The sequence below is a fragment of the Rhynchophorus ferrugineus genome, unplaced genomic scaffold, assembly GCF_030347505.1.
Source record: "Rhynchophorus ferrugineus isolate W39M unplaced genomic scaffold, kcgeb_rfMv2 rfM3, whole genome shotgun sequence".
NCBI lineage: Eukaryota > Metazoa > Arthropoda > Insecta > Coleoptera > Curculionidae > Rhynchophorus > Rhynchophorus ferrugineus.
Genome location: NW_027472582.1, coordinates 73,117,493 through 73,141,217, shown reverse-complemented (window position 1 = coordinate 73,141,217; position 23,725 = coordinate 73,117,493). Strand labels below are relative to the sequence as shown.

At 32.4% G+C, this 23,725-nt stretch overlaps 4 protein-coding genes across 7 annotated transcripts; 3 read left to right on the top strand and 1 right to left on the bottom strand.

The window, feature by feature from the left end:
* The first annotated feature begins 2,847 nt into the window (after nucleotides 1–2,847).
* Nucleotides 2,848–3,490, top strand: LOC143193942 (uncharacterized). The gene is made up of 3 exons (XM_076400390.1): nucleotides 2,848–2,915; nucleotides 3,006–3,194; nucleotides 3,253–3,490. The coding sequence occupies exons 1-3, from the start codon at nucleotides 2,858–2,860 to the stop codon at nucleotides 3,420–3,422; spliced, it is 417 nt and encodes a 138-aa protein (XP_076256505.1). The 5' UTR covers nucleotides 2,848–2,857; the 3' UTR covers nucleotides 3,423–3,490.
* Nucleotides 3,491–5,188: 1,698 nt separating this feature from the next.
* On the top strand, nucleotides 5,189–7,091 carry LOC143192358 (uncharacterized). The gene is made up of 3 exons (XM_076397648.1): nucleotides 5,189–5,338; nucleotides 6,555–6,758; nucleotides 6,823–7,091. Exons 1-3 carry the CDS (start codon nucleotides 5,281–5,283, stop codon nucleotides 7,005–7,007), a joined length of 447 nt encoding a protein of 148 aa, XP_076253763.1. The 5' UTR covers nucleotides 5,189–5,280; the 3' UTR covers nucleotides 7,008–7,091.
* Nucleotides 7,092–8,121: 1,030 nt separating this feature from the next.
* On the bottom strand, nucleotides 8,122–23,619 carry RpL13A (Ribosomal protein L13A). Of its 4 annotated transcripts, XM_076397645.1 has the most exons (7): nucleotides 23,553–23,619; nucleotides 23,041–23,113; nucleotides 9,397–9,513; nucleotides 9,047–9,177; nucleotides 8,863–8,972; nucleotides 8,539–8,684; nucleotides 8,122–8,364 (listed from the first exon to the last, which is right to left on the bottom strand). In XM_076397645.1, the coding sequence occupies exons 3-7, from the start codon at nucleotides 9,415–9,417 to the stop codon at nucleotides 8,158–8,160; spliced, it is 615 nt and encodes a 204-aa protein (XP_076253760.1). In that variant the 5' UTR covers nucleotides 9,418–9,513; nucleotides 23,041–23,113; nucleotides 23,553–23,619; the 3' UTR covers nucleotides 8,122–8,157. The 4 variants fall into 4 exon arrangements, with proteins under 4 accessions (XP_076253760.1, XP_076253762.1, XP_076253761.1 ...); XM_076397647.1 differs by lacking the exons at nucleotides 23,041–23,113; nucleotides 23,553–23,619 and adding an exon at nucleotides 13,304–13,326; XM_076397646.1 differs by lacking the exons at nucleotides 23,041–23,113; nucleotides 23,553–23,619 and adding an exon at nucleotides 12,230–12,325.
* On the top strand, nucleotides 9,833–21,961 carry CYLD (ubiquitin carboxyl-terminal hydrolase CYLD). The gene is made up of 13 exons (XM_076397636.1): nucleotides 9,833–10,495; nucleotides 10,644–10,848; nucleotides 10,904–11,124; nucleotides 11,620–11,777; nucleotides 11,837–11,982; nucleotides 15,129–15,281; nucleotides 15,338–15,576; nucleotides 15,630–16,058; nucleotides 16,107–16,326; nucleotides 17,155–17,362; nucleotides 17,418–17,548; nucleotides 17,902–17,983; nucleotides 20,969–21,961. The coding sequence occupies exons 1-13, from the start codon at nucleotides 10,070–10,072 to the stop codon at nucleotides 21,081–21,083; spliced, it is 2,733 nt and encodes a 910-aa protein (XP_076253751.1). The 5' UTR covers nucleotides 9,833–10,069; the 3' UTR covers nucleotides 21,084–21,961.
* Nucleotides 23,620–23,725: the final 106 nt, after the last annotated feature.

Genomic DNA, 23,725 nt, shown 5'->3' with positions numbered 1-23,725 from the left:
AATTTAGATTGCGTATGTACAATGCGTATAATAATTTGAAATACTTCACTGTTTAACATCGTATTTTCAAAACTTAATCTGTGTTCTATTTGTTGCCATTTTTTCCACCAGTGTGCTGTGGTAACATATTTTTCATTGCTCATAACTATAACTGATGGATGCTCCTAGTTCTTTAATTGCCGATTTTCAAACCAAAGCAAAAACTTATGTTTCATTTCTCCATGTTAGTCATTCTTGAACTTGGAAGAAAACGCCACTAAAGGAACAAAACCATTCCAGTTTTTAGCACGAAGCATAATATATCTGCAATGAATCTTATGACGAAAATATTATGATGTAAAAAACCTAATCCATCACAGTACATAAAGGATTTTTCTATATATACTTTCTAGAGTAATAGTTATATTTGAAATAATCGTTTAATTGTTTATATTGAAAAAACAACTCGCTGTTTTTATACATTTCACAAATTTAATTCCAAATGAAACTACACTGACCTACAGCCCATATATTTGGGTGTTGTGTTCTCGGCCCAATGTTATATCTTATGTATGCAGCTGACCTACCCACCTCAAGAAACACTACTGTTGCAACGTATGCTGACGATACAGCAATTTTATCATCACACGAGGATCCATATCAGCCACAAAAAACCTCCAACTTTATCTTAACAAAGTCGAATTGTGGTTGAAAACGTGGCGTATCAAGGCAAATGAGACAAAATCTACCCCTATGACATTCATCCTTTGCAGAAGAACATGTCCCTCGGTAAAATGGAATAATCATGAACTTCCGCAAGGAGACAACGTTAAATATCTGAAAATGCATTTTGAAAAAATATATAATGACAAAACGCAAACAGCTTGGGCTTAAACTAAACCAAATTTATTCGTTGATAGGGCGTAAATCTAAATTATCATTAGATAACAAGGTGTTACTGTATAAGTCAATACTTAGACTCATTTGGACCTATGGTATTGAACTATGGAGTACTACTAGCATATCTAACATAGATATCCTCCAGGGGTTCCAGAATAAAGTGTTACGAGTCATCGACGATATTACGTGACCAACAAACTGATTCAACGCGATATCCACATAAAACCCATAACGAGTGTGATTTGAAGTGTTAGTGCGAAGTAGTCTGAAAGACTATTAGTGCATCCCAGTGCACTCGCCAAACAGTTACATGTGAGCGATGGCAGTGAAGTGCGTAGGCTCAAACGCAAACTATTATACAAACTGATTAATAGACACATAGAGTGAAATTCAATAATTTCTAGAATAAGTTATAATAATAATTAGAATAAGTTAGAATATACTTTAAAACAATTTAGAATATTATCTAGAATAAGATTTAGATTATAAGTTGTACAGCAGATCACTTACTGAAGTGATGTTCTACATGTTAGAATGGTTATATTATAAACAATAATACTTATTGCCCACGAGCAGATTGTTGATGTTCTAAGTGACTCATAAAAAAAAAATAAATAAAACTAACAGTAAGGTATATACACGCTTTCTTTTCGGTGAATCCAACATTATATTGTTTTTCTTTTTTTTTGGAGATTTGAGTACTAATATTCAGTGTAGCTGCATCACAATAATATTTCCAGTAAAAAATCCAGTAACATAATATTTAATAGTATGAATACTTACCTCTCTAACGTAATTTAGTGCTAAGAAGGTAATTCTGTTTCTGACCGACTATTTATTGGCTAGTAATAAGCAGAGATATGAAATATATAAAGCAATCAAAGGGCCAAAATAACGTTTGCTGATTTATAACCTGTAATTATTATCACTAATGTTTCAAAGAATTTTGCAGAGATCTGACAACTGGACGAATCCTGTAAGCTGATTTGGTTACACATTTGGAAGCATCAGACATCATTGTGTTTCTTTTTAACTAAAGTAGGATATCAAGGAATATAATGCCTGATATTTAAACGAATTTACAAACTGCAATATGCAATACATTATACATCTTGATGACGTGAGTTCACTGCCATTTTGAATAGTGTATAGTTATACTGGTATTAAGTCCCAACAGCGATACCAAAATCTAAGCCATGGCGTTCCCCTTTCGCCTAAAAACGTAAAAACTCAACATAAGACAAAGTCTTGGTGTGACACATCGTGTCGGTTTCGTTGTTACATAAACATTACAAATAACGAAACATATCAGGTCTATGTATGGTATTTCTTGAACAATAAATAAATTAGAATCGAAATTCAACAAATAAAACAAAGCCTTGGCAGCCAAGCGGGTCACGTGATGTGCACATGCGCAAAATCAATGTCCAGAAAAGGAATTTCAATAAGATAACAAAGTGTTCTAAAAAACTGACTCAAACAGCTTTAAAGTAGTTTTAAATGTAAAAAAACACCAATATCATATGGATTAACCCAATTTTTCATTAAATAAAAAATATTTATATGAATAAATCACCGATTATTATATCAGATAACAAATCAGAGGAAACATTATCGATATAACATATGTACATAAACGATATTTAGGAGCAAATAATAAAAATTAGCATCATTATTATTTATATAAAGCATAAATAAAAATTTAAGTACTACAGTCAGTACTTAAAAAAAACAATCTAAATGAATTCAGATTCGGATCTAATAAAATATAACGTATACTGAAATTAATATTAATTGATATAACAATGGTGCCAAAACAAAAAGACAGCCTAAATATTGTTAGAATTTTGGCGAATAAATCAAACCCCAGGGGTAAGACCTGTCACTCTTCACCCACATCCAATAAAGACAAAATCCATTAAGTTCCCTATAAATACTGTTATTTCCCATAATTTTAGTCAGAAACAATCCAGCAGGCATGAGTAAAATAACATTCGCCAGAATTTTCCTGATTGTCACCCTTCTTTTACATATTGGTAAGGTAACATCTACTGATATTGCTTTTCTTATTTCAATATCTTGAATTTTATTAATTACATCACTTATTAGAATTACATTGCTTTTAGTAATTCAGAAATCAGAAACATCAGGTGTATATTCAGTCCCTCCCAAGGAGAAACAGGAGACTCCCATATGGTTCGGTCCCAGGATAGGTAGGAGGAAACGAAATCACGAACCTACCAATCAGGATGACGAAAATGATGAAGAATATTTCATCGACATAGGCTCTCCTTTAGTTCTGACGCTCAGAGATGGTAATATTTATTGCGTTACTAGATACCTTCATAACATAACAATCTATATATGTTTCAGGCAAGAAACACTTCATTCCTCGGTTGGGAAGAAACTCTGAAGAAAGCTGGCATGAAAATCCTGAAGCTATTAAGTCACGATTGAACAGGGCGACTTATTTTACCCACCGAAATCTAACGAAGATCGGCTATTCGCAAATTTATCCCAGACTTGGTAGAGAACTTGACTGAAATTAATGTATTATGAATAACAAGCAATTGAACTTTATATATTGAAAATATCAATAAAACTATACATATAATCAAATGTAGTTTTATATTAAATAAATACTAACAACTAAAACATTCACATCTTGTCACTGAACAAAATAGATTATTATATGTTTCTTAAAAAAACAATTTTTAAACAATGAAGAAGAACTAGGGTTAACTCAATAAATGTGTGGTGACGTCAGGCCTCTTCTTCTTATTCCTCTTTCGACGTCCAAACATCTTACATTCAATCAAAAATCATCCTTTCGATAATCAAACATTCATACATTTTCATTAGTTAATTAGTTGTATAATAGTTAGTGTTATTAATAACATGTTAAGGGAAACATAGTTTCATTCAATAAATTGCACGAAGACCTCCATAAGTGGTAACGTCAAAGTTTTGTCATTTATGTGGATTATATCTCAGATTTTAAGGAAATAATAATAATTAAGATTTTTCACCGTTAGCATTTTTGTGCAATAATTAAACTTACATTATATTAAAATCCTTTTAGTAGGCATCTAGCATTAATGATTCTAACTTGGACTTAGTAAAGCAAAATAGTTAGTTCACAAAAATACTACAAATATTATATTATTATAAATCATAATTAAACATGTTTAAAAATTACTACAATTATAAAACTTATAGAAAATTAATTGTCATAAAATTTAACATAAACCAACATTAACCTGCTATTAGAAATTAGAACAAATAGGGTTAACTACAGTTAATAAAAATTACTTTCAAAATATTCCAATATTTGTTTTTTTTTTCAGACTATTAAAAAAAATTAAAGAAATTCAATAAAAATATCAACAAAAAAAGTAAATTATTAAAACTAACTATATATTAAAATCATTTTAGCGACTACTAGCGGCAACTTGCATAAATTAATACTTGGAATTCACATTTTATATTATTTTAGATAATTAAATATTGAATTTACAGTTTAATGCTCAATATATGCAGAATTGTATAAAATAAGTTGTTCAAACCATCTGCCAATTAATTAAATGATATAAAAGATCGTTTATTATTAGTCAACATTATTAAATATACTATTATGTGAAACTAACTTAATGAATTAAGGACAAGAATAAATTAGTATCAGTTTCAACTATTGCTAGTAATATTTTTTAAACATTTTTACATAAAACTATAGAAACCATGCATTATAAAAAAAGAAGAAGAAACATGATAGATATGTTTAATAATGTTTAATGTCAAAATTATATCATTATTTGTATTGGATCTTATTTTTTTTATTCCTAGGATTCATAGAAAAACTCAATCAAAATATGTAATGTTGTTCTAATGGTGATTAATAATGCCTTAACATTTAGTTTCAGTACATACAGTTCATAAATTAAAATAAATTAAATAAATTAACCAAACATAAAATTTTAAACCAACATAATGTCCAGGTGTCCAAATAAAAATGAAGAAGAAATAGGGTTAACTGTATTTAATAAGATTTAGTGTCAAAATTCTAATATTATTTTCCATTAGAACTCGAATGTTTACAAAACAAATATGATTAATTATTTCAATATATAAGTAACGTTAGTATTTTAAATAATTAACTGTATATGTTTCCAGAATGTGTTAAGATACAATTCGAACATTTACATTTCATTTAGTCGACATGTTTACCAGCACACTACGTCTCAAGATTAAACGGGATTTAAGGGAAATAAATCAAACTCCCGCGGCGCCAGATGTCACTATGTTCACCTACTCTCAATCAGGGCTTAATCCGTCTTCGTCCAGTGCGATCTGTATAAATTGTCTTGATCCAGGGCAATCTTAGCCAGATACGGTCCAGCAGACATGAGTAAAGTTACAGTTGCCAACACTTTTGTGATCTTCATTGTTTTTTTGTATATTGGTACGTATCATTTTGTTTACACATATACTGATTTTTTCTAGAAGTCCTGAAACATTACTTGTGGCACTAAAGTTTAATAATATTATAAAATAGTCCAATAACTTAGGAAATCTCGAAACATTAATTTTGTGCTAAGAAAATAAAAATATTGGTTCCAGACTGTTTTTAACCGATTTCGAAAAGGTTCTATATTCGTCTGTATATATTTTTTTAATGTATTTTCGCCGATTTCTCGGTCAATTACGGACCGATTTTCAAAATTCTTTTTTTATTCGAAAGAGTGCACTTCCGAGGTAGTCCCATTGAAACCAAATCAGGATCTGATGGGAGGAAGGGGGGAAATCTAAAATTTCAAAAGCAAAAAAAAAAAATAAAATAAATAAAATAATAAGATATTTGTGTATAATGCTCAAATGATGTGACGAAAAATCGGAAGAAGTTCAGTCTAAAAGTCATTTATTTTGCCTTTTATGCTCTATCCATATTATATGAAAAGTCGTAGAAATATTGTACGCAACAGTTTTTATGGTGTAATGGTTAGAAAGTTGAGCTCACGCACGAAGGTTGCGGGTTTGATTCCCAACAGGCTAGCAACTTTTTTAATTCTAGTTTGATTAAAACCTTTGTCAAATCACCTAGACTAGGTAGCGGACCCCAGAGCCTGAAACGTTCCTAATTTTTAATCATTGTTTTTTATTCTTGTTTTCCGTTATACGGGCTGTACTTTTACTTGCGCCATCCATTGTACTACTTAATAAAATAACTGCATAATTTAATGAGTAAATATCTAAAACTAAAGGGAGAAAAATACAATATTTTTAACAAAAAAATTGAACCGACTTCAAGGAAATAAATAAGAAGCTCACGAAAAAATAAAAAATAATCAGACTTAGATTTTTAACACGAAAAAAACGTTTTAAAACAAAATATGTACATAATAATCGCTGTAATAGCTGAATAAAAATAAACAAAAACTTTATCATATTTAACCACAAAAGTCTAGACCTGGAGAATCCCCGCATGCGCACAACGATTTCAGTTTGCAACGTTGCCAGTTGTTGAAAATTATACGTAAATAGAATAAATTATTTTGTTTCACGAGTTAACCTAATATTATAGAATCTAATATTTCTGTTGATACTGATGCTGTATCAGATGCTGTATTAATTGTATTTTATCATTAATACTAATTCGTACTACTACGTTACTCTTGCAGTAATTCAAGAGACGGAATCATCAGACCCATCCATAAATCTCCGCAAGGAAAAACAGTTGTCCCCCATGTGGTTCGGACCTAGAATCGGCAGGAGAAAACGAAACCAGGAAATCAAGCACAACAACAACAGAAATGACAAGGACGACGACAACCTCCTCGATATATTGAAGGAATCGCCACTGGTTGTCGTAGCAGTGAGAGACGGTATAGTACAATGATACCCAGTACCTTCACCATAGAAAACACCCACATTCATCATATATTGCAGCTGGTAAAGATTTCACGCCTCGTTTAGGCCGAGAGTCCGGAGAGAACAACCCAAATTGGTTCGAGGATGGCGAGTTGATGGAGAGCGCGCCGATATCCAATAGGGCGTCGAATCATTTCAATCCGCGTCTGGGAAGGGAGAGCTTTGCCCAATTCAATCCCAGACTGGGAAGAGAACTTGACTGAGAATAAAAGTATATGTATTAAGATTAAAAGCAAATAACGTTTATATATAAAAAATATGCCTAATAAATATCAATAATATCAATATGTTCGGGATTTATTGGTATATATCACAGTATCCCGCCCCTTAATCATATACAAGTATATGATATTTGCAAGATAATTTGACTGACTGTTTAATTGGAATAGAATTTTTGTTCTAAGGTTGGCAAGTATGTTTATAAAGTGCCTAGAAACTTTGTGCGATATTGTCTATTCATTATTTCGCCAACTATTGAAGCAATAATAAATGTGCACTGTAGTGCTACCAATATTTCATATTCACTAAATGGTATGTTATAAAGTGGACAAGTCACCCGAATTCCTCCAGGTTTCCTTTGCCAATTTTAGCTAAAAAAAAAAACCTAATCATGCCCCAAACTTTATTTTTACACCCTGTATATCAATATCATAAATACTTTGAAAAATACGTATGTTTGAATTTGGTAAACAAACCTAGAGCTAGCCATCGCTAATAATCTACTGGAACCCTTATGGCCGACCATTTTTCATCCAAAATATCGATTGAGCTACAGAATTTTGACAAACATATTAAAATCATTGTAATGTGTGAATGTTGATACATTTTTCCACAGTGTATTAGTTCGTATCTTTAAACTGCCTTAAAGGGAATCCTACTTCCCACTGGTAAAGGTAAAATCAACTCTTGTTTTTTTTGCCGTACTCATTAAAACCAGAGCATCCTTTGATCAATCCTGATATTACATTGGGTCGTAGATGATACCCATAACCATATAACCTTAAAGGTCTTGAGGGCCCCACAAGAGCTAAATGTCTTATACACTTAGCTGCGATCCAGGATTTAATAGTGACCAAGGAATATAGAAACAGAAAACCTGATGCTAGTGGAGACCAAACAGATCAGTCAGCTATCAAATAAGTTCATTAATCTAAATGAAGAATTATTTTTACACCTCCATCCTAATTCCTTTAATCACATATATGTAGATATTCTATAATAATAGCTATCTGGGAACCTGGCTGCGAAAAACAAACTTGTCATTGAATATCGACTAAAATCAGAAGCAAATAACATTCCAAATTAAAAATACAGAACTTTTATTTAGTAAAATGTTTTATTTGGGTACTTAATTTAGTTATAACCATAAGAATTAATAACCTCTGTGAACGGCTTGATTTGTTTAGCAACCTTCACAGTAGCCTGTTTTGTGAGTTTTTTCAATTTGTCCCTCTTTTGAATTGAGAGTACTGCCTTAACCTTACGTTTGGTCTCAAGTGTTCGGACTACTGATTGGTATTTCCATCCTACTTCATGTGACAAACGTCCTACATGGCAGAACTGAAAGAAGAACAGGCATGGATAAATAAGAGATTTCATACCAAAGTATGACAAAATATACTATTCAGTATTCATAATATGTTTCATTTCATTATCTTGTCAAATAATGTAGGTAAATTTTAATAATCATTTGAAATGGTAACATTTGAGAAAACACATAATTCATCAACATACCTTCCTTCCAGGTTTAAGACAAATTACTCTAAGAGCTCCAGGAACTACAACACGCTTCCTCCTATCGTATGGTGGAGGAATACCCTCATAGGCCTTCAATCTGCGAAGAGCCTGCTTTCCCCTTTCAGTCTTGTGGGGTAACATACCTAAAAATATAAATTTAATTATTTCAAGCCAAATAAAACAAAGAATAAACTTGAGCTAACAATATTAAATCATATTAAAAATTCAATTTCATTATATTTCAAATAATGTAGGTAAGAATTGGTATATAATCATGATTAAGCTTAAAAAAGGTCTCAAAAATGTTTAATATTAACTAACCTCTAACTGTTTTCCAAAAAATCCTAGATGGGGCTCTAAAGTGGAAAGGTCCACGAGCAGGGTTAACATTACATCTTTTACGAAGGAAAGACATAAACTTCAACTTGTTTCTAAAAACATAATAAAATATAAACGACTGAAGAAATATTATCATAAAATATCAATAATTTAATATGAAAAATACCTGAAGAAGTTTCCTGAAATATTGAGTTGTTCACATCTGACTACTATGACGCGGTTACCCTGCAAAAGGGTTTTGGCGACAATTGCAGCCAAACGGCCCAATAAATGGCCTCTTCCATCAATCAGTATAGCCTAACAAACAAAAAAACAATACAATACTTAATAAAAAGTACTTTAAACACGTGTACAAAATATGTACATAGGTTATGTTAGACTAAAACTATCACCCAAATAATATATAAATACAAAACTGAATATTTTATTTACACATTAAAGTTTAAATGTTAATTTTTCAAAAAGTTCACTTAGAAATAAAAAAAAATAATATAAATAAGGAATAAACAAAAATACCTTTTCGCTAAACCCCGTCATGTTTCTATCCTCTGCGGAAAAGACAGATGGAGCAAAATGTCAGTAACTGGCAGATTCAAAATGTCAACTTCCGTTCAAGAAGCGCCATATTTAAACCTTATTTTATAAAATTGGTGAAAATAATTATATTATCAATTTGAATTGAATGATTGTTTACTTTCAGATAGATATTTGATAGAATGAAACGTTTCTTACATTTTAAAAATAACATACCATATTTAAACAATTATTACATTATTCAGAATTTTATTCAACTTTATTCAACATTTGGGAAACTCATATAATTAGACTCATATAAAATATTAATTTCAATTATAGGTTTATAACAAAATTATTCAAATTTACATTTTTTTTATAAATTAAGAATCGACAAACGCAACTAATCTAGATTTTAGGGAAATGACATGCGTCAATCCAAAACGTCAGAAGGTGTGTTTACTTATATGTGTCATCTTTTGAGAAGAAAGTTTTATGTTTTGTTTTTTCTTTGTTTAATTATTTAACTTGCTACAAATGTCTTATACGGAATATGTACAAACATGTAAATGTATTTAGTATAGAAAATATTAGTGACAAGCTCGATATCCTTATATTAAACTTCAATGTTTACCAAATATGGTACTGGTATAGGTTCAAAATTGAGTGATTCACAATGAGTTCACAAGGTCTTCAATACGGTGTTTTTATACAAAATTATGTCCTGAAGGATATCACTAGTGGTCAGAATGAACGAACGGTGTTTTTAGGCCAGATGTGTGTAATTGAAGCTGTTCTGGCCAACAAAGCTCTCCAGATACGTCTCATAACAGATGATATCTTAGATACTAAGACATATACAATATTGCGAGATAATATTGTAATAATAGTTCCAAACAAACTAAGGTTTTTTATTGCGTCAATAACTTCACCCCAGGAAAGAGTCAAGTTAGCAAAAAATAAAAACCTATGTGAGAAGTTAAGTCGAATATCTATAAATTCTATAGTAGGATATACAACCACCAGTGATGTTATATTAGGCAAAGTTAGATTTATGGGACGTGTGGAAGCTCTTGGATTTTGTTTTGGCCTGGAATTGCATGTGAGATATTTACATAAGAGTAACATAACTAAATAAAACTAGTGTTTTTGATGTATGTTAATTAATTTCTAACCTGTACATATTGTATCTAGTCAATTATCAATATCATATATTTGTCACATGTGTAAAAGTGTATTTGATTTTTTAGGAAAGACTTGATAAAAATAATTGTGATGGATCATGTTCAGGCAAACAATATTTTACCAGTACTCCTGGATATGCTATCTTTACTACTATCGATAAAATTATACCAGATTCTTATGCAGATGCAGTGGATAAACCCAATTGTGTTCTAAATGATCTGGACATTTCTCTGCAACAGAACATTTCCAGCTTTGCTAATGGATCATCAGGTGATTTTACTTGATATTTTTAAATGTACCATTGCAAATTATCATTATTACTTAGACAAACCACTGAGAGAAGAAATTGTTACAAAATATAGGAAATATTCTCCTAAAAATATTACAAGACAGCCTTCCAGTAACCTTAGCAGTAACATGAAGAATTCGTTATCATTGCAAAACATATTGTTTCTAGACAGTAGTGTTAATACAAATAATGATTTTGATCAGAACAGTATGATACAACCTGACCGGGGTCATTTAATGAACATGGAAAAAGTTAAGGTAAGTCATTCTTAAATTAGTAGCTCATAAGAGTCACTCAAAGACCAAAATGACAAAAATGAGAGGCGATAGATATACAAATAGTAAACGCGAATAAGTAAATTACATAGACATTTATTGACAATAAACATTTTTCTGGAGCATGAATTTTTACATGAAACATTCTGGTAGTATAATAAAATACTCAATAAAATGTTTGATGATAAAAGTAAAATAATATTTTTGTCGCGTATTGAAAAATCTGTATTATAATTTTTCTGAGTGCTGTACTAATTCTGTTTCAGGTTAGTTTCATGTAAGGTATATTTTACCTAGAACGATGTTTATTCATACAATAACTGATTTTTTATAACAATTCATTGAATTCAAATCAGAGCAAATTAGAGTTTTACTCGAATTTTATGTAATTTCTGAATATCATTTTGAACTATCAAAAGAAAACCTACAAATGTTTCCCCTTTGCATATGACTATACCCCAGTACTAACCATTTTAGAACAAATCCGAGTTAGATTTAGTGGGCACCTCGTGGCTTCACAACTCAGAGTATGGCAAAAGAGATACCGGTTCAAGCTTAAAAAAAGATTTAGATAAGAACGATAACATTAAGGAATACAAATACAACAATTTGGATTATAGGTCTAGTATAGCCAGGTGATTAAAAAAATATATCTTACTTATATTTAACACATATTAAAATGGTCCAATTACAGTTCGAATGGGACCCTCACCAAAACCAGTCGAAATAAAAGCATCAATCCCCTGTCCCACTTCATCGAGAGTAATCCAAAGAAAATAAGCAATAATTACGATGTGGAAACCAGCAAGGAGGTTCTGAAAAAGGTCGAGAACGGAAAAAGTAAGTTTTGCCTTAATCATTAGCGATATTTTATTATTTTCTATGTAACTTTTTTGGGGAAATATAAGGGACTATTTCACGTACATAATATGATTGACAGTGATGTCTGTGAAAGACTAAATGTTATCTGTCACATCTGACATCTAGCGTTGCATTCACTAATGAGTTAAAATTATTTTAATCGTATATATTGCTGTCATTTACTCAAATTGTCACTAAATATTATAGGGGTTATAAAGAATTTTACCTGAATCAAAAGTTAGTATGATGATTTTTATGAAACCTCACGTATAAATGCTATAGAGTATTTAAAAAAAATAAGTTGATTTCTATTTACATAAATTAAGCGCTTTCGCCATACTTGTACTATTGTCATTTGTCATAAATATTATGTCATTTGTCATTTTCACATTTTTATTTATATTTGGTTTGAATAATTTTTTAATTAATGAACATTACATAGTTTATTATGAATTTTGTGTAAAACCGAATGGCGCTATAATTTTTAAATAATATCTATATAATATGAAAAATAATATCACATATCTTTAAGAGGAGAAATTCAGATGCTATTTAATGTGAATTTTATTTTTTATCCCAAAATTTATATCATTATATTTAATCAAGTCACATTAATTAAATTGCGATTATCTTCATCAGCGGGGAAGTGAGTATTTCCCATCTCTTAGAACCTGGATTCAAGATTCTATAACGGCAACGTCTGATCAAAAGCGCGCCACTGCGTTTCAGGACCGAAAACGCCAAAAATAACCGGGCAGTAGCATTTTGAATCACCTACGGTCGACCAAATCGCGCGCGGCTATTTTTTTAGATTGCTCTAATTTTAGATCATCCTAGTTCAGTATAATTGCGGATTTCTTGGCAAAACCTTATCCCAAGAAAAATTGCAATTCTTCCACCCGTTGGTTCCCGTTCGCGTGCGTTTACATCCAGTGTGCCGTGATATCGTGGTGTTCTCGTCGAGTGAGATGAGTTTTGAGCGACCATAAAATATATAGGGATATGCAGCATTGAGTTTACCGTCATATCGTTTTGGTTTTATCATCGTCAGGGATAACACGTTATTTCAACCATAGGTTTTCTATTGAGACGTTGCCTCAGTCACGACTAAAAATAAAAAGTAAATAGATTGATTCCTGAAAGCATTTATATCACGCTTTTTTCATATATTTGTCATAACATATATTCTTTTTATTCTATCAAGCATAAAAACTAACTATTTTTAATCATAATGGAAGTATACGTAGAGCTTGACGTGTTAAAATAAATATTGTTATAAAATACATAAAATGCTACTTACTTTGAAACGTCTAATTTTGATTTATAACCTAATTTTATTTAGCATACTCTGTTTTTAACAATTTTATAATGTATATTTTTCAAACTGTCAATAAAATAGCATGATCAATTGCAGTGCTGTATATTCCATATATTTGACCTTAAGCGAGGATGTCGCTGGCGAGACGGAAAAAGTGCAATTTGAAGCTGAATTTTCGCGGGGATCACGGAGAACATAAGACGACGAGACAATACGAACACAACAACAACGACATGCATTTCAAAAATCACCATAACGACGTTATTTACGCGAACTCGAGCGCCAAAGACTACTACGATTCCGAGTACAATCCGCTGCCTCTACCGGTCATTGAGATAAACGAAAAGAACGAGCAGCGCAAACTTAAGAAGGAGCCATTAAAAACAAGTACGATCCTCATATTTTTATTATCTGTTACTTTTATGGGATGGAATGGTGACAAAATCTCCACTATAATGTGGCTGTATAATCGAATGAGGTCAAGCTCACTTATATTTAGATGTGTATGTTATTGAAACTAAATTACAAAATATGTAAAATAAAATATCGTTCGCATGACAATTATACATCTGTCAGTATAATGGCAGGCTTGTAATATTACCTTTGTTTATTATTTTTTCTTTTCTTATACTATTCTGCTTAAAAAATAAGTAGGACTTAAATTTACGTATAATAGTTATATTAATGTTTCCATCTATAAAGTTAACATTCTATAGAGATGTCCTTTGGTGATTGGAACGAGTAAAACTAGATAGAACTGAATGTTTTTAATATTCATTAATTCCCAAATGATAAGTGTATCAGATGCTTGCAACTTTATCTGTTTCGTTATTGTGGCAACAAAATAAACGTTTTTTTGCATTTAAGTGGGGTATTAAGATGTTACTTAAGTAGAAATTTTTGATAATTAAATATTTTATATTTTATGCTTTCAAGCATCTGTTAATGTGCTCCTTATCTAGAACAATATTTGTACAACAATCTAGTGATTTTGACAAGATAGTTGAATGTGAATAGTTGTGAGTTGATAAAGCTTTCAACGAATTAACAGAGGAAATTAGATTTTAACCAAACGTGCCTATTTAAAATGGTATAATAATTTTATTACAGAAACATTACGTTAGCAATACTTTTTAACAAGCGTAATTAACGAGATTTGCTTGCGCTCGTCTAACATTTCGACATCAGTGAAAAAATCAGCAAAGCATTAAATTTTATTCTGGAATATTTTTTCTGTTTCCTAAACGTTCGAAATTATGAGAAAGTCGTATAGCGATGATTCTGTATACAAAGCAATTGTTTCATTTTATTGCTATAGTTTATTGATGACAGAGAATGTGTGTCGAAAGTCGAAAATCAAGTTATTTTTCTCTGTCGACTTTAAAACTCGATAGGGCAATATTATATGAACGTTATATGTCGTTTACACGGATCAATTTTTCTCCCCATTATATTAACATCATTTCATACAGCGTTGGCTTTTTATTATTTTTTGGTCAATTCATCACGATCTCTAACCGACTTATTTACCTGATTTAATATCATCGGACATTTGGTTTCGTCATATAAAGCATTTAGTTCAATCATAGTTGCCTAATTTAATCACTAATAGTTTGTATTGTTTTATATTCCCTATTTTGAATTCTATATAGTTTCGTTATATAAAGTTGATTACACTGCAGAGGCTGCCAATCATAAATGATCAATCTTAGGACGGTAAAGGCCTCTTGTCTTGCAAAAAGTGCTCATGAATGCTAGTAGATTGATGTGTGTAGATTTAATCAACAATAATTCTCGTATATTTCAGAAATACCCGATTATCACCAACCAAAGCCTACTGCAACATTCTACGTCAACGATAAACCAAAATACAGAGATCCCGTGCCGGGTACCACCAACGACTTGGTAGTTGGTAGTTTGGTAGAGGTAGAGACTGACGTGACGAATGAACCATTATATGGTACGAACGTTTAAAACAATTTGTTGACTGTTTTCGATAATATAACTCCTCTCCAGGCGTCATCAGGTGGATGGGAGTGGATACGGAAGCCAATTTTACTCTGGTCGGCATAGAATTAGACGAGGAGGCATCCTACCTGCCTTTAACGCTAACGGACGGAGTCCATAACAATGAAAGATTGTTTACTTGTCCCAACGAGAGAGCTTTCTTTGTACCGTTGGAAAGATGTCACAAGGACTCGCGGTTTCAAGATGGGACGCCTACGCCAGTGTATCAAGCAGCAGATCCTGAAATGGTACAGTATAGGTACACATTTATGCCAAAAAACTAGAGTTATTCAAATTTTAGTGTGACTGTCCACGCATACCCGGTGCCGTCGCGCCCCTCTGCATGCCCACGGAGGAGGACGTCGAAGCTGTCTGTGGAAAACTGCGGGGTATCCAAGGTCACAATAATTCCTGTTACTTAGACGTTACCTTGTTTTCCATGTTCACCTACACCGCCGTATTCGATGGTCTGCTCTTCAGACCGAAAAATGAAAACGATATCGCGGATTACGAGGAGGTGCAGAGGGTGTTGAGGGAAGAAATAGTGAATCCCCTTAGGAAAAACCTGTTCGTGAGCGCGGATAACGTGATGAAACTGAGAAAGTTGTTGGACAGATTGAGTTCGGTGTCTGGGCTGACGAGCGAGGAGAAAGATCCCGAGGAATTCTTGAACTCGTTGCTCGCTCAAATACTGAAAGCCGAGCCGTTTTTGAAATTAAATTCTGGACAGGTACGTCATATAGATGGATGAATTACTTTGTTTACAATATATTTCTAGGAGGCATTTCACTACCAGCTCTTTGTGGAGAAAGATGCCGATTTAACATTACCCACTGTTCAGCAGCTTTTTGAGCAAAGCTTCCTAACTAGTGATATTAAATTAAAAGAAGTACCATCCTGTCTGATAGTTCAGATGCCCAGGTTTGGAAAAAATTACAAGATGTATCCTCGCATTTTACCATCACAACTTCTCGATGTTACCGATGTGATTGAAGGATGTGAGTATGGATATTTTGGTAGTATGTGAAGATGTAATCCATGTTTCTAATATTTAACGTTTTTTATCAATCATTATTGGAAAAAACGAATTTTTGGTAATGTTCCAAAAGTATTGGTCCCTAGAGGTAAAACAAAGATCACTATCAGTTTTGAACTCTTAAAAGTTCTGAACACTTATGAGATATGCGGGGCTCTGTGATGGGCTGGGGAACACAGCTTACTTAAACTTTCTTGTGATATTTGTCTTCTTACAGTTTTTCTGCAAATCAAAGCCTCGGAATATATTTGTTATTGAAATTTTGGACTCCTATTTATGTCTTGAGTTCTTAAAGTCGTGCTAGTTGTTTTGACACATTTCTTACCTTTTATTCTTTGGTATCAGAGTACAGTTGCACGACGTAGTGGCAAGGCCTACGGTCAGGTCTTGGCATCATTTATACATCTTTGAGAGTTAAATAATAAAGAAAGACTTAAAGTCAATCAACTACGTCAAATTGCTGCCTTCGATTTTCTCCATAATAATTAATAATAGTTTATTGAAAACATGCATTTCAAGACAATAGTTTTTATTTAACGGTGTCTTTTGTTTGTGAATGGAGGAATACATGTAACAATGATGAATAAATCTAGTAAGCCATTAGGAAGGAAGAAGTTCATACATAGATCAAGCCAATAATTCCAAATATATTTAACTTGTCTATGCTATTTTTGACCTGAAAAAAATGTAAAAATTATTCATTAACAAAAACAACACATTGGCAACACAATTTTAACAAACCTGGATTATTTTTTCGCCTACCCAATTCATTGACGTGGTTGTATTTCAGCTCCCCGTCAGTGTATCGTCTGTGGTAAGTTGGCCAACTGGGAATGCAGGGAATGCTTTTCCGACTGTGCTAGCCAAGCAGGTTTAGAGAGCACAGCCTACTGTAGTAGCTGTTTAAGAACAGCTCACAAGCACGAACGACGACAAAGACACAAACCCAGAGAATTGGTGGTTAACGCTGATTTTTTGACAATGGAGGAACATTGTAGGTAAGTAACACTTGTTTTTTTTATCAGTATCAAACCTAACACATCACCCTTTCAGGCCTCCAAGGTTATTTATGGAACTATTTGCTGTGATTTGTATAGAAACGTCTCATTATGTCACTTTCGTTAAATGTGGTGTCGGCCACGCGGCTCCTTGGTGTTTCTTCGACTCGATGGCCGATAGGAAAGGTAAGCGTTGATAATTCTGAGAGTTTTATTAAGTTAATTTGGTTTAGGGCGCGTTAGAATTGCATAAAAACTACTATTAATCGATATAAAAATCCATTTTAATCGATATACTATCACAATTTTGGAGTTCAGGGGTTACTATATCACGTAAGAAGTTGATGTGTTTCAAAAAACAATTGACCAATACCATGTATTTCCCCGATTTATTGATAATACTTTTCTTACTGCAATCGCTTCATATAAAGCAACTTTTAAGTGTTATTACTCTTAAAAACTTAACTTCGCTTAAGAGTACGTAAAAACTGTCATTATATTTTAAACAACCTAACATCACATAATATTAAAATTTATAGGTGAAAAAAATGGCTACAATATACCGGAAATGGTCGCTTGCAGTGATATTTCAAAATGGTTAGCTGATGAGCGACTGTGTCGGTAAGTTACCATAAAATTACCACTTTTTCATATTCAAATCGGTTCGATATTATCACAAACGATGATTCATTCAAGATCAGGTTGGCTTTGAGTGAATAAACTTTGACAGTTGGCGTTAAAGTACGACATATAATCTCAACGACGTTCAATTTCAAATTTCTTTCTTAAAAGTAAAATATAAAATATAATCAAAAATGTTTAGTCCAAATAATAGTAAAAATTTCAAATATACGGAACAAGCTTACTTGTAGCCTATTCTAAATAAGCCCGAAACGGAATGTTAAGACAGAAAAAGTAAACAACTGATAAAACAGAGCATTTAACCCGTAAATATAAAATTGTTGATTAATTGTTTAAAACGCCATAACTATCATCATTTTAAGCTTTTGTACAATATACAAGCATTAAAAATGTTTTCAGCTATGTTATTAACCTTTCGTGTACCAGGTGACTAGAAAAAAACTTATGTACTAACAGGTCAATTGAAAAGTCCCTGGCCAGACGCATAGATGGCGCTGCTAAAATTAAATTCATATGTTTTTTAGTTAGCCCTAACCCTCAAAATATGCGTGTATAAATTTGACAGCTGTTGGATCATTAGTTTGTGAATTTAAGCATTTTGAGTGAAGCAACTTTTGTTATTGTAAAAAAAATGGATAAAAAGGAATCTCGCGTGTGATAAAATATTGCTTTTTGAAGGGAAAAAATACAGTTGAAGCAAAAACTTGGCTTGATGCCCAGTTTCCGGATACTGTCCCAGGAAAATCAACCATCAAGGATTGGTATGCTAAGTTTAGACGTGGTGAAATAAAGCACCGAAGACGGTGAAAGCAGTGGACGCCCAAAAAAGGTTGTTACCGACGAAAACATTTAAAAAATCCACAAAATGATTTTGAATGACCGTAAATTAAAATTGAATGAAATTGCAGGCACTCTAAAGATATGAACTGAACTTGTACATCATATAATTCACGAATATTTGGGTGTGAGAAAGCTCTATGCAAAGTGGGTGTCGCGCGAGCTCACTTTTGACCAAAAACAATGACGGGTTGATGATTTGAAGCAGTGTTTAAAGATGATCAAGCGTAATAAACCTGAGTTTTTGCGTCGATATGTGACAATGGATGAAACATGGCTCCATCATTTCACTCCGAAGTCCAATAGACGGTCATCCAAGTGGACTGCACATGATGAAGAGTCGGCTGGCGAGGTTATGGCGTCTGTATTTTGGATGCGCATGGAATAATTTTCATTGATAACCTTGAAAAGGACCATTAACAGCGACTATTTCATAGCATTATTGGACCGTTTGAAGGACGAAATCGCCGAGAAACGGCCGCATTTGAAGAAAAATAAAGTGCTGCTTCACCAAGGCAATGCACCGCGTCACAAGTCAGTGAAAATGATGGAATTTCCATGAATTGGACTTCGAATTGCTTCTTTGTCCACCGTATTCTCCAGATCTGGCCCCCAGCGACTCTTTCCTGTTCTCAGATCTCAAAAGAATGCTCGCTGGGAAGAAATTTTCGTGGGATGAAGAGGTGATCGCCTAAACTGAGGCCTATTTTGAAGCAGAGGACAAGTCGTACTATAAAAATGATATCGAAAAGTTGGAGGGTCGATATAATCAGTGTATCACCCTTGAAGAGAATTATGTTGAATAAAAAAACTAATTTTGTCAAAAAAATATGTTTTACTATGGTAGGCCGGGGACTTTTCAATTGACCTGTTAATACACATTGTACTAATCGATCTACATGATTATAAGGCTTGTTGATTACAGCGAAGGGACTATCTTCGCTGCTCCCACAATATATTTCTATATTTAGCGTGTAAAACGTCTCGCTATCCACCAAAGCAGAAATTTTAATAACTTACTTTACCGGTTTTGAAGGAATGTACTGACATAAGGCACATCGTCCTCGAAAAGCAACTAGTTCATAATTGATTGTAAGGTTTTCATATGAAATATAACCATCTTGACAGTTTTTTTTATAAAAAATTAATCAAAAAGAAAATCTGTTCCTACTCATTGTGTCTCGAAAAATGTTAACCCCGGTGCCATCAGTATCATCATAAATCGATTGTATTTTAACGATTAGTAGAACGCACCAAACCTGATATAAAGATTAATCCAAAAGGTGCTTTCATCTCTTCCTTTGCTGTCTGTAAATAAACTAAAACCTTCATGAAGTGACTTCTTGTCTTTAGTAACAGTTTTCACACCTGTCAAATATCAGCTCTGCTACAAATATTGCTTCTCTATGGGGTTTTTTGCCATTTTGTTGCTCCAGGTGGTAACACCAGAAAACATCAAAAAATCTACAAAATCGAAGTGATTAAAAAGTGACGTTGCGTGATTAGCTAACATCGTAAAGATATCAAAACAACATGTTGGTTTTATATTTCATGAGCATTTGACGAGCTGAGCTGAGATTTGAGAGATGAGCGTTTGCTCGCTGTTGACCGAAAACAATGGCGTGATGATTCTGAGCAATGTTTAGTCACGTTTAAACGTAACAAACCGGAATTTTTGCGTTGATATGTGACAATGGATGAAACATGGATCGATCACTTCACTCCGGAATCAAAACTATCGTCATCTGAGTAGGCAGCAACGGGTGACAGGCCTATTTTGAGGCAAAAGATACATCGTTCTACAAAAGAGATAATGAAATGTTAGAGTGACGCTGGAATTATTGTGTGGCTCTTGATGGAGATTACGTTAATGAATAAAGCCAATTTTGAACTATGTAAACAAATGAAAACAAAACAAAAAACCTAAATTATAATACATACCTCTTTAACTACGCGGATGACTAACGTAATGGTATATCTCCAGCTACTCTGAATGTCTACGAATACGCTTTTTACGTGTCATGCCCCACTTGGTACACCGAAGGTTAAAAATAACACGTAATGTTATATGTTCATTCATCACTCAAGATAAATACTAGTTCATTTGTTCTTGTTATTTTTTCATAGCCAACTGCACGAAGAGTTTCCATCAGATAGGCATCTACCTGAACACGCTCGACGACTCCTTTGCGACGCTTACATTTGCATGTATCAAAGCCCGGATATAATGATGTACAGATAAATTGAAAGTAGCGGTTTAGGCGTAGGAAAGAAAGGTAGAAAAATGTTTGTTTCTTCTTCAATCCCCGTTAACCGTTTTGCGCGAGGAACGATTAAGATTATTTAATATTCCTATTATTATGTATATTGCTTTTTTATCATCGAAGAATATACAATATTTTTCTAACTTTATACTGATTTTTAAAATTATAGATATTGATGATTTATGTTGTTTTTTTTTATCATATCATCTACTTAGATCGAGCGATGATATATGGACGAGATTATATTGTATCTAGGCCGCATAAATCGTCGATTGTCAGTGACTGATTATTTCTTGTATCGCGTAAGAAACATGGTTTTATTCCTCATTACAATTAAAGCAAGAGTTTGAATTAGAACAGGGTATTCCACTCAGTAAATTGTACGTTTCAATCTTGCAAATGGAACTACTGAACTGTAACGATATAAAGTTTTCTTTTCGCACATCACATTTTTCACCTTTTTTTATTGTATACATCATTTTTATTTTACACGTAATCGTTATATACCAAGTTATATTTCACGCACTAGTTCTGTTCACATAATAATTCCATGGTAGACGACTTTATATTGATGAAAGTATGTTCCGTTAACTAGAAGAGATAATTTCGATATACAGACGGAAAACCGATACATAATTAATGTTTTAAAGGACATACTGTAGTATAGATTGTTTGGAATTTTCACAGTTTAAATAAAAAACAGAATAATGTAATATATGTACGTTAATTATTTGTTAACTATGTTCAGTATTTATATTTTAGTATACTATTAGAAATTACTGTTATGTTTATTTGATAATTATATATAACAATATAAAAAGGCTTCTTTAATAAAAAAAAAGTACATCGCTAAAAAGTTGTATTATTTTATAAAAATATATTGATCGAAAGGCTGAGAGAAAGAGAGAGGAGGGATATTTTAATCTATTTGTACGTACCGCCAAAAAATGACCAAAACATTGTTTTAAAAATAGTATATAAGTCATAATATTTTTTTTTTCATGTCTGTACAGTTTACAGTCTACTATTCAATGTGCTTACATTATTGGGCACGAGGACCCGGCGAAAAAAAGATAATAGACTATAGATTCGCGAACTTGAGTTAACACACAACTGGATGTTGTCGTATGAGGGCAAAAGTTATGACTGCAGCGACGAATGAGATTGTTTCTGCCTGGAAAAGTGGCAGTTAGCGGTGCTACGCTCCCAGCATGTCCACCAGCTCGCGAACAAGCGCGTTTTCAGAACTTGAGCTGAGTTGTTGTTTGTGGAAGAATTGAGAGATGAAGTGTTTAATTTCTGGAGTGCCAGTTTCCCTGTGAATTTGATTATTTCTGACAAACCATGGAGCGTTTAAGATTATCCTGAGGAGCTTGTTTTGGAAAATTTGAAGCCATTTCACCTAGTTGGGTGTAATAAACTTGAAGTAGACATTAGATCCGCAGAGAAGTACAGACCGAATTAACATCTTGTAAAATAAAGTCTACTAGAAGGGCAGATCAGAGAAGATAGCAGGTTTGCTATCCCCGAACCTTCTTGCGGTGTCGATCTTAAGTTGCGAGAAGCGCAGTGCGTAAGGCATCTCCGAAACCTTTTTGGATTTGGAAAAATTCAATGTGCTAATATATTGCTAAATAATTACAATTGATATATTTCAAATTGAACACTGAAATAAAAAAAAAACTATACAAACTAGTGTACTAACAACGCATAACCATATGTATTACGATAATTTCGAAAAATAATGCTTGAAAAATGAAATGCTTTTCTAGAAAAACTAATAAACTGTCAATATTAACGTTCAACCACCACAATCAGACATCATTTTCAACATAAAGAAACCTAAAATAGGATTTTTTAACAAAATAGTATTTAAAAAACATGGATTACTTTTTCATACACATAACATGTGAAATAACTAATAAAGGTACTTACCACTTCGTAAAATCTACTTTCAAATGTGGTTTACACTCTAGAAGTTTTGTCACTGTCTATCTAAATCCATTTTCTGTTAAAAAAAACATCTTTTGTTCAATTTCTATTAATATTAATGGAAATTCTGATATATACGTCTACCTAATTATAGAATAATATATGCAAAGATTAACTACAGCAAACCAGCTATAGTTTAATTATTTCAATGTAGATTCTTGAAATCGTTAGACATTTCCCAGATGATTCAATAAACAATACTATTTTTGAAATAGTATTTGTCAAACTCTAGACTATACAAGTAAAAATGTTCTTTCTTTAAAAACCGTCTGACCGCCCATAAATTTTATTAAAACAAAAACATCAAGTAGAAAAAGTAGAAAAAAAATTATAATGAATGTTACTTAATAATGAGATGAATGATAAAAATCAAAAAGGTGTGGTAATTGATAATAAATACTATTAATACAGATTAAAAAAATATCAGATATCAATAATTTAGAAATGGTACTTACCTAGATTATGAAATAACCTTGTACAGGATGTGAACATTTAACTAAGGCTGTCACTCCAAAATCTAACATATAAACCACTGTTGTGATGCTCTCTTGTATGTAACCGTTTGACAACTTTGTATTTAATTCTGATAGAGATAAAAAGATAATCTGTTTGTATGAAGTACTGAGTA